The sequence below is a fragment of the Canis lupus genome, chromosome 17 (genome assembly GCF_011100685.1).
Source record: "Canis lupus familiaris isolate Mischka breed German Shepherd chromosome 17, alternate assembly UU_Cfam_GSD_1.0, whole genome shotgun sequence".
In the NCBI taxonomy this organism is placed as follows: domain Eukaryota; kingdom Metazoa; phylum Chordata; class Mammalia; order Carnivora; family Canidae; genus Canis; species Canis lupus.
Genome location: NC_049238.1, coordinates 25,457,270 through 25,468,158, shown reverse-complemented (window position 1 = coordinate 25,468,158; position 10,889 = coordinate 25,457,270). Strand labels below are relative to the sequence as shown.

General features: G+C 34.3%; 1 protein-coding gene across 4 annotated transcripts in view; it reads right to left on the bottom strand.

Annotated features, from left to right (window-relative positions):
- The window catches only part of SPAST (spastin), a 54,843-nt gene that overhangs the window by 13,448 nt on the left and 30,506 nt on the right, over positions 1–10,889 (bottom strand). For all 4 annotated transcript variants that reach the window (XM_038561210.1, XM_038561211.1, XM_038561208.1 and 1 more), the window contains 8 exons: positions 9,108–9,295; positions 8,358–8,491; positions 7,970–8,063; positions 4,792–4,866; positions 4,007–4,078; positions 2,626–2,701; positions 2,286–2,377; positions 2,061–2,140 (listed from right to left, as the gene is read on the bottom strand). In XM_038561210.1, coding sequence (XP_038417138.1) covers positions 2,061–2,140; positions 2,286–2,377; positions 2,626–2,701; positions 4,007–4,078; positions 4,792–4,866; positions 7,970–8,063; positions 8,358–8,491; positions 9,108–9,295 — 811 coding nt within the window. The remainder of the gene's footprint in view (positions 1–2,060; positions 2,141–2,285; positions 2,378–2,625; positions 2,702–4,006; positions 4,079–4,791; positions 4,867–7,969; positions 8,064–8,357; positions 8,492–9,107; positions 9,296–10,889) is intronic.

Below are 10,889 nucleotides of genomic sequence, written 5' to 3'. Positions count from 1 at the left end.
GATGAAGGAGGATAACACAGGATCTTCTACTGCAGATTCTAGGCGTGGCTATCAGCACAGAGTATTCTAAAGGAAACAGAGCATTCTCGGAGGATTAATAAAAAGCCAACTTCCCATATTTATTATTTTTATTTTTTATCTTTTAAAGATTTTATTTATTCATGGGAAACACAGAGACAGAGACATAGAGGGAGAAGCAGGCTCCTCACAGGGAGCCTGATGTGGGACTTGATCCCCCGACCCAGATCACACCTTGAGCCAAAGGCAGACACGCAGACACTCAACCACTAAGCCACCCAGGTGTTCCAGAGCCTTCCATATTTAAACCAGCATGTGAAAAATGGCTCTGCAAATCATGTGAAACCTAGTCAGGAGCAGAGGAATGGCAAGAATATTGAGGCTGAAAAAAGAAACTCAAAGACCTATCACCTTTGTAAGAAGACATCAAGACATCTCGGAAGATTACAAGCTATCTTGCACTGACTAATCTTTATCAGGTAGGATTTGATGGTGACTCAAGGAGACTGCCTGTTAGTCCAGGCTATTCATAGGACAAGATACTTGCTCAGTATCTTAATTTACTAGCTCTTCTCCTATAATATCACTCTAAAACTAGGCTTTCTAAGAAAACTCCCTTTATTCAAATAAGAACAGTGAGCAAAATATGTAATAATTTCTTTAAAGTGCCAAAAGAGAGAAAAGATTACAATAAATATAAAACAGAGAATATATGCAAGAAGATTCTGCCATAGAACAAATTTAAATTGTGACCATATATCTTTCCATGAAATAATTTAATCAAAAAGAAGTCTCCTAATGAAACAAGAACTCAATGAGATATAAGGGCTGAAGGCTATAACTTACAAAAGCTCAAGGAAATAAGACAAAAGAGGAAAAACAGGATTATAGAGATCAAGAAAGCAATGAAAACAAAGGAGAAAACCACCACAGACACAGGTTACAAAAGTACTAGCACAAAGATCAGTCACAAACCCAATAACCAATAAAGACAACAAATAAAATGGAACAAAACAAGACCTAAGAGTTATAAAGGATTAGAAAGAAAATTAAAGATATGGAAGGCAAAAAGATGCAACATAATACATAAACTGTGTGTGAAAGAAAAAAAAACAGAAGAATGAATCAGGAAAATAAAAATTCAAGATAATATTCAAAATTACTTTCCTAAAACAAGAGGTTTCAAACTACCAATTTAAACAAACACCAAATCCCAGAATAAACACAAATCAACATATTTCAAATAACTAGATTTTAGTGGTTAAATATAACTAGTAAGGAGAAAAAAAATCAAGTTAATCCATAAATGTGAATAAAAGCAGGCTGGCTTCAGACTTTTACACTATAACGTTTAATCCTAGAAACAATGGGGCAATGTAATCAATTCCTCAGGAAAAGAAAGGGAGGCCGAAGAATTTTATGCTGAGTCAAACTGTCCTCCCTGTAGGAAGGGAATAAATTTGTTCAATCACACAAGAACACAGAATACAGTTCCCATGAATCCTGCCTGCTTTTATTGACTTCTCATGAAGTCCAGGAAAAGAGAGTAAGAATCAATTCTGGAGTTTTAAAATAATTTAATCCTAATCAGAAGAAATAAGCAATTTTCCTGAAACAACAAAGTGTAAACTTGTTTTCGTGGTATGTCGGTTCTGTCTTCAAAATCTTTAGTTGGTGACAATGGGATGCCTGGGTGGCTCAGTGGCTGGGTGTCTGCTTTCGGCTTGGGGAATAATTCTGGAGGCCTAGGCTAGAGTCCCGCATCAGGTTCCCTGCAAGGAGCCTGCTTCTCCCTCTGCCTGTGTCTCTGCCTCTCTCTCTCTCTCACTCTCTCTCTCTCTCTGTGTCTCTCATGAATGAATAAATAAAATCTTAAAAAAAAAAAAACAAAACTGCAGTTGATGACAAGAGGCCAAAGGATGGATACCAGGAGCAAAATAATGAATTTAGTCTTCAAATTAAGAGTGAAGGAAATAGATATGTGAGATGAACACAGGAGTAAATACATCTGAAACTGATGTGTTTCTACATAATCTCCCTACCTGAGAACAGCCTCATCAAGCTCTTGTGGCCTATTAGTTGCACCCATTACAAGCACTCTGTCATCTCCAGCAGATTGTACCTATAAGCCAAAAATTTTTTCAGTACTTTTAGATAAAGTAATAACAGATACATAATAAAGATATCTGTATTTCTAATCTAGGTCATTTAGGAAAATATATACACTAAAATGCTACCATCTTAGAAATACCATAATCAATACTTACACCATCAAATTCTATTAGAAATTCAGTTTTTAGACGTCTACTAGCATCATGCTCTCCTTCTCTTCTTTCACACAAAAGGCTATCAACTTCATCTAAAGGAAATACAAAGATAAAACTTTAATTAAAAGCCAAGCTATATGAGTCATTTGAGATTAATCTAGTTTACTACTTAAGTTATTAATATCCTGGGTCCTACTCAATTCATTAGATAGTGTGTAAATTTGCCATTTTTAGATTAAAACTTTTTCCTTTTGAATAATCTTTCCTATTACACCTCTCAAATTTGGAGGGGGAAATTTCATAAATATTCAACTAACTTAGTTATAAAACATATTCTTACCTATAAAAATTATTGAAGGCTGAAGTTCTCGAGCCACAGCAAAAAGAGCTCTCACCAATTTCTCTCCTTCTCCTACCTGAAACAAGATATTATATATTGTAATACACATACAATACAGCATTATTCCATCTGTTTAAATTTCATGATCTAAAGTCTAGAACCTAGGAATTTAATTTCCTTTCTTTGCAACAAAGATTTGGTTTAAGGAATTGGGAGAGGGGAGTTACTGAATTGTCTCATAATTTAAAAAAATCAGAATATTTTGTATTTAATACAGTCTGGTAAGTACTTTATGTTTTTGGTGCTGAAACCTGGATCTGGCCTGTTAAGTACTTTAAAAAATTAAATATATCTCTATTCTGCTTAACCCTGCATTCCTAAGTCTTGAAAATGGAATAGCAACTATGGGTATAACTAGTGAGAAGGTGGAATATTTTGGGAGAAAAAGAGATATTTATTAAGCCCTTAGTTGCAGAGTATATTTATAGAACCAGGTAAGTTGGAAAGTGCTCTCCTAAACTAAACTTACTTAAATTCATTCTCACAATATCATTGTCAATAAGTATAAAAATATTTCTAGGTAGCCCAAGAGGTCTATGAACATCCCTTGAAACATTCCAGGGGCTAAGACAATACTAAAACCATTCTATACACTAAAAGCAACTAATGAAAGGGTCATGAGGTTTGGGCTAATCTACTGTAAAAACTCTTCCATCCTCTAGCTGGCATCTATTTTTTTAATTGAAAATTTCATTAAAAAAAATGGCCTCAGATTTAGAATCATTAAAACAAATATTCACAGAGCTGGAAGGAACTGCAGGAGATCACTTCTTACAACATCAACACTTTATAAATGAAGTGAGGCCTAAAAGCAGTATTTTCTTAAGGCTAGTCCAATATCCAAAAGTTAGGCTGGAATCCCTAGCCCCTAACTTTCAAGGTAGTGTTTTCCAGTGTATAATGCTCAGTACACTTATTTTAATAACAATTTTATTTATAAAACTTCACAGAGAAAATAAAATGTAACCAGGAAAAGAGGTATCTTGTTACAGTTACTTTTAATTACATTATAAAAATGAAAACCCTGCCAATATCGGATCTTGTACTTCTACCCTTCAAAACTGTTAAGACAATAAATTTCTGTTGTTTAAGCCAGCCAGTTTATTGTACTTTGTCACACAGCCCCAGCAAACTACAACAGTATTTGACAGCACAATTCTAACTTTAAATGAGCCTAACTTTCTATTTTGAAGAGTGATTTTCATCATATCTAAATAATAGATATAAAACTCAAAAATATTTTTTGTGTAGTGTTATTAGCATTTATACTTAGCAACACTTAGACAGTAACATAAAACATGACTAGAAAAAGAACACTCACATATTTTGAAGTTAAACTTGCAGCACTTATATTAAAGAAGGTTGCATTGGATTCTGCAGCTACTGCTTTAGCCTTAAAAATCACAAGGGCAAATATTATATTCAGTATCTTCCTTTAAAAAGATAACCGCATTTGATCAATTTAAACAACAGAAAAGATTTCCAAAAATATAAAATATGACACAGCTCCTGACGTATGGCAATCAATGTGTATCCTTCTCAGCAATGAGGACAAGGTCTAGGAAGAGCTATGCTTCTTTCAATTCTCTTTATTTTTTCTAAGGCAGAATGGATAAGGAGAGGTTACAAAAAGGGTGTAAGTCTCTTCTTAATTATAGAAAGATAACTGTTTGGAGAGAGAGAGAGAAACAGCTAAACTCTTTTCCTGCTTACTTTTCCCCTCTAGAATAGTTATGCGGGAGAAAGGTATCCAGATCCCAGTAAAAATTTGGGCAAAAATACATTGTTTTCAATGTACTGAAAAAAGGGGCACCTGAGTAGCTCAATAGTTGAGCATTTGCCTTTGGCTCAGGGCATGATCCTGGCGTCCTGGGATTGAATCCTACATCGGACTTCCTGCATGGAGCCTGCTTCTCTCTGCCTATGTCTCTGCCTCTCTCTCTGTCTCTCATGAATGAGTAAATCAAATCTTAAAAAACAAAACAAGTATATTAGAGTAAAAAGCAAATTCTAAAAATAATTCAGGGACAATGTAAAGTTTCTTTTTTTCATATCACTATTTCTAATTATCTAAATAGAACTCTCAAATTTTAAAAGAATTCTTACCAGCATTGTTTTCCCATTTCCAGGTGGACCAAAGAGTAACAATCCTCTGGCAGGAGCTCTAAGCCCTGTGAACAACTAAAAACATTTACTTTAGTTCACAACTATAATTCTGGAGACTTTTTTTCCAGACACTTTAAGTACTGTTATCTAAAAAGCACCATTTTTCTGTAGCATCCTCCCAAACAGAACTTGTCAGAGCTCTGAAGAGAGCACGTAATCAATAAATTGGTATAATTATTAAGAAAACAAAATTTTTAAAAATTTCACTGAGAAAAGAAAGCAAATTAGCTAAACAAAGACATACTAAACATAGGTATGCTTCTCTACTTCCTTTGAAATCTCACCAAAATAATAGTAAATGAATAAAGAAAATATAAATCTTCTAAAAGAATAAGAAAGGAGACAACAGAAGACACAAAATTTTGCAGAGGGAGATCTGACAAAGTGTGGTAAATTCCTCAGTGGAGTGAGGTAAAACCAAGTGCTTGCTTGTTAAGAAAAGTGTTGGGGCACCTGGATGGCTCAGTCAGTTAAGCATCTCCCTTCAGCTCAGGTCATGATCCTGGGGCCCATGTCAGGCTCTTCGCTCAGTGGGGAGTCTGCTTTCCCCTCTCCTTCTGCCCTCCCCCTCTGCTCATGCTTGCTCTCATGCGCACTCTCTCTCTCAAATTAAAAAAATAAATAAATAAAAATTTAAAAAATTAAAAAAAAAATTAAAGTGTCATACCGTCTTCCAAAGTAGCTGTACCATTTTGCCTTCCCTTCAGTAATGAGTAGAGTCCCTATTGCTCCACATCCACACCGGCATTTGGTACTGTGTTTTGGATTGTAGCCATTTTAATAAATGTGAGGTGGAATCCTACTGTTGTTTAACATGTAATTCCCTAATGATGAATGATGTTGAGCATTCTTTTTTTTTAAGATTTTATTTTTATTTATTTATTCATGAGAGACACAGAGAGGCAGAGACACAAGCAGAGAGAGAAGCAGGCTCCATTCAGGGAGCCTGATGTGGGACTCGATCCCGTATCTCCAGGATCACGCTCTGGGCTGAAGACAGGCACCAAACCACCGAGCCACCCAGGCTTCCCTATTTTTTCAAATGCTTATTTGTCATCTGTGTATCTTCTTTGGTAAAGTGTCTGTTCATATTTTTTGTCCACACTTTACCTGGGTCATTTTTCTTCTTTATTGTTCAAGTTTTAAAAGTTCTTTGTATATTTTTCAATACCAGTCCTATATCAAATAATGTTTTGCAAAGACTTTCTCCTTGTCTGTGGTTTGTCTTCTCATTCTCTTAACAATGTCTTTCACAGGGGATCCCTGGGTGGCTCAGCGGTTTAGCCACTTGCCTTTGGCCCAAGGTGTGATCCTGGAGTCCTGGGATCGAGTCCCACATCGGGCTCCCTGCATGGAGCCTGCTTCTCCCTCTGCTTGTGTCTCTGCTTCTCCCTCTGCCTGTGTCTCTGCCTCTCTCTCTATGTCTGTCATGAATAATAAAATCTAAAAAAAAAAAATGTCTTTCACAGAAAAGTGTTTAATTTTCATGAATTTCAACTTAACAACTTTTTCTTTCAAGGATCATGTTTTTGGTGTTGTATCTAATAAGCCATCCTCAAACCAAGATCACCTAGATTTTTTCCTATGTTATCTTCTAGGAGTTTTATAGTTAGCCTTCTACATCTAGGTCTGTGACCAATTTTGAATTAACTTTTGTGAAAGGTGTAAAGTATATGTCTAGAACTTTTTTTCACATGGATGTTTAGTTGTTGTTTTGTGGAAAATACTATCCTTTCTCCATCAAATTGCTTTTGTGCCTTTTTCAATTGATAATACTTGTGTCTCTGTATTTCTGGGCTCTCTATTCTGTTCTACTGATCTATTTGTCTTTCTTTTGCCAAAGACACATTTCTAATTACTCAGCATTTTTTGGTTTTTAAAAATTTCCAGCTTTATTGAGATATAACATTGTGTAATTTTAACATGTGCAATATAATTTGACACACAAATAAATTGTGAAATATTTACCACAATGAGGTTAATACATCCTTTTCCTCACATAATTACCATTTTGTTGTTTTTATTGTTATGATCAGAACAAACAAAATGGAAACAAAATCATAAAAACAGAGAACTGGTGGTTGCCAGAGGGGAGGGAGCTAAAGGGACAAGCAAAATAGGTGAAGGGAATTAAGAGATACAAATCTCTAGTTACAAAATAATAATTCATGGGGATGAAAAGTACAACATGGGAACTATAGTCAGTAATATTACAGGCGCAGCCCGGGTGGCTCAGCGGTTTAGCGCTGCCATCAGCCTAGGGTGTGATCCTGGAGACCCAAGATTGAGTCCCACATCAGGCTCCCTGCATGGAGCCTGCTTCTCCCTCTGCCTGTGTCTCTGCCTCTCATTCTCTCTCTCATGAATAAATAAATAAATAATCAAAAAAATAATAATATTGCAGTAATATTGTACGGTGACATATGGTTAACTATACTTATCATATAGTGAGTATAACTTAATGTACAGAATTGTCAAATCATTATGTTATACACCAGCAACTCCTATAACATTGTATTTCAACTATACTTTGATAAAATTCTTCAAACTTAAACTTATTAATTTAATCCTAACTTCCCTTTTCTCCAGTATGATTTCTGGCTCATAATTTTAAATCTCTCTTACCTTAATGTAAAACTTATTTTCTATTACCTACTTTTTTCTCTAAATGTTAAAAATGGATTGGTTATTAGGAACCTATATAGTCACTCCTATAATAACCAGTCAGCATCAATTGCTAATATTTCTTTCTTTTTAAAAACATCCAGTCTGTTACATCCATTAATCATTTCTATCTAGTGTAACTCACAGATTACTGCTAATATGGATTCAATAATGAATGCTGAAAAAAAAATAATGAATGATGTTATAGGAAAATGGTAATAGGGGATCCCTGGGTGGCGCAGCGGTTTAGCGCCTGCCTTTGGCCCAGGGCGCGATCCTGGAGACCCGGCATCGAATCCCACGTCGGGCTCCCGGTGCATAGAGCCTGCTTTTCCCTCTGCCTGTGTCTCTGCCTCTCTCTCTCTCTCTCTCTCTGTGTGACTATCATAAATAAATAAAAATTTAAAAAAATTTATAAAAAAAAAAAAGGAAAATGGTAATATAAAGTGTTTACCTCAGGCCTCAGAGAAGGAAGAATAACAATTTCTTGCAAGGCTTGTTTTGCCAATTCTTGCCCAGCTATATCATCAAATTTAACAGCTGTTCCACTAAGAAATAGAATTTCAGTTAGCTCTATGACAAAATATGATTCAGTTATTATAATATAAAATTTAAACTTAATGAAATACAATTATTTTTTTGAAATACAATTATTTTTATGTTAACTGTGAAATTATAGTTTAATTAGTAAAACCATAGTTTTCTACATTTACAGTAACTAAAAACCACCATAAAAATTATGTACATTAGAGAAGATACTCTATCTTACTCATGATATATTGTATAGATAAATTCAAAACTAAAAACTGTTAAATAAAACACTTTAGATGGCAAAAACTTACTTGTCCACAATTTCGTTCATTATAAGGTTAGCAAGATTGCTGTCCACATTCCTAAAATTCTTCAAGTCTTTCTTTTTACGAGCAGCAGTTGTAGGGGTAGAAGGCTTATTTGTTCTATTTGTTTTTGGCGTACTCTTAAAGGACACAAAATTGCAATGTAAAAATACAACCTAACATTAACACTTGTCATAAGTAAGTTAAAATTGGCCTTAAAATTCACAGAATTAAAAGTTTTAAATATAGGAAAAAGGATATTAAAAAACCCCAAAATTGTATATCCACTTCAAGGTAAAATGTATTCACTACAGAACTACATTTGGCATGAAGTGGGTTTATAGGGGATTTCATCCAGAGAGATTTAGGTACCATAAAATAAAAAGGGCCTCTGACAATTCAGTCATATAATTTTGATTGTTAGGATTCGAACAAAACTCTATGTTTAATGTTATAAAACACATTAAACAATTAAAATAACAAATTTAAAATTAACTATACAGCATTATATAAAATAGATTAGACAAGCAACTTATAACAAAATACCTAATTAGGTCCAAGGAAGTTAAAATAAGATTTGATTTTAATAGCAAATTCTTTGCAGATTTAAAAAAGAAAACTATATTCAACTTTCTAGAAACTTATCAATTCTCTAAGATATTACAAATTACTTCTAATAATCTCAAGCAAGCATATCGTGTTCAAAATTGTCTATTTGCAAAAGCATAGCAATTAAAAGTGACTGTCTCCAAATACCTTATGAGTTCCAGTTACAGGACCAGGTCCCTGTCTCACTCCAGAAACCATGGATAAGCCACTACAACTAGGTGCTCTGTGGTGGCCTGACAAACCTGTGGATCCAGTCTTCATAACTGTTTTTGAACGAGGCAGTGAATTACTAGTGTGTGTTAAGGGATCTTTTCTCTTTGGAACAGCTCCACTTTCTATCAAGGAAAAAGTAAAACCATCATGGTTAGAAAACTGTGGCTAAATAATATAAAATAAAGATGGATTCAAATTTGCAAAACTATTTTTTACATTAGCAATATTTCAAAATAAGATATTAATTAGAATATCTACTTAAATGTTCATCAGGGTTATCACTTTGGTAGACAAGACTATAGTTATTTATGTTTTTCCTTTTCCTGATGTATTATTTTGATTTTCTTATAAGGAATATGTATTTGTAATAAGAAAAAACATGTTTATTTGTGGGAACAGGAAGAGGATATAAAAAGATTACCAAACGAAGTTCCCAAATATTGTCAAGAAACAAAATGCAGTAAAGGATTAGAGTTATGTTGTATGGGGTGGAGGAGTACTGTACTACCTTGGTTCCAAATTAAGACTGTAAAATAGTATGAAAGTCCACAGTCTGTGCCCACCAAAAGAGTTTCTAGAAATAATCATTTTTAATTTAAGGGGTATAAAGATGTGGTGTTTAATATGCCAAGTATTCTGCATGCTGTATGTATGTAGATAAACATATGAAACACCATCAATTAAACCTAGAAGTATACCTGACTTATCTGTATTGCACTTCTACATAAACTACAGGATTTCAAATGTTCAAATCTCATTGCTTCTAATATTTTTATAAACTACATAACAAACATCAGTTACTAATAACAATGATTACAGTAAAGACAAATGTTAAATCAGTAATCAAATTACAATAGCCTAGAAAAAAGACAAAAACCTTATTTTTGTGTTTATCAAATCCCTTAAAGTGTTTTAATGAAATTCAAAGGAAAGGACTTCAGAATAGAGCAAGGTGATCAAGAGCTTTTTGCTATAAATAAATGTAAAGTTCTGAATCATATGTTCAAGGAACTAATGAATAGCAACCCTAAAGGACAAAAAGCAGGAAAGCAATCTAGAAAGGGGAATAACAATAAGCAAAAGCAAAGACATGAAAAAGAGCAAAATCTGTCTAGGCTAAAGATAAAGATCATTCATTTTAAGGGAAAAAAAGGAAAGTGGGAAAGAATTTCTTCAGACAATAAATATACAGTCCTGAGACTAAGTGAATAGGAAATTCCACAAGGAACTATGAGAATGATAGGAGACTTTTCATTAAAAAGAAGAAAGGTCAGTAGGCAATGGATTATGTTCAAAATGCTATAGGAAGAAAAAAGTGTTAACCTTTATCAATTTTATATCCTGGTAACCTGTCACATCAGAATAAGGATATTTCAGGCAATAGAAAGACTAAGAAAGGTTACAATCTACAAATTTTCATTGAAAGAACTACTAAAGCAGGTCTTTTTTTTCTTGAAGATTTTATTTATTTATTCATGAGAGACACAGAGAGAGAGAGAGAGAGAGAGAGAGAGAGAGAGAGGCAGAGACACAGGCAGAGGGAAAAGCAGGTTCCATGCAGGAAGCCCGACATGGGACTCGATCCCGGGTCTCCAGGATCACACCCTGGGCTGAAGGCAGCACTAAACCACTGAGCCACCAGGGCTGCCCTAAAGAAGGTCTTTTAGTTAAAAAAGCAAACAAAGAAATTAGGAATCTATGGGAAGGAAAAACTCA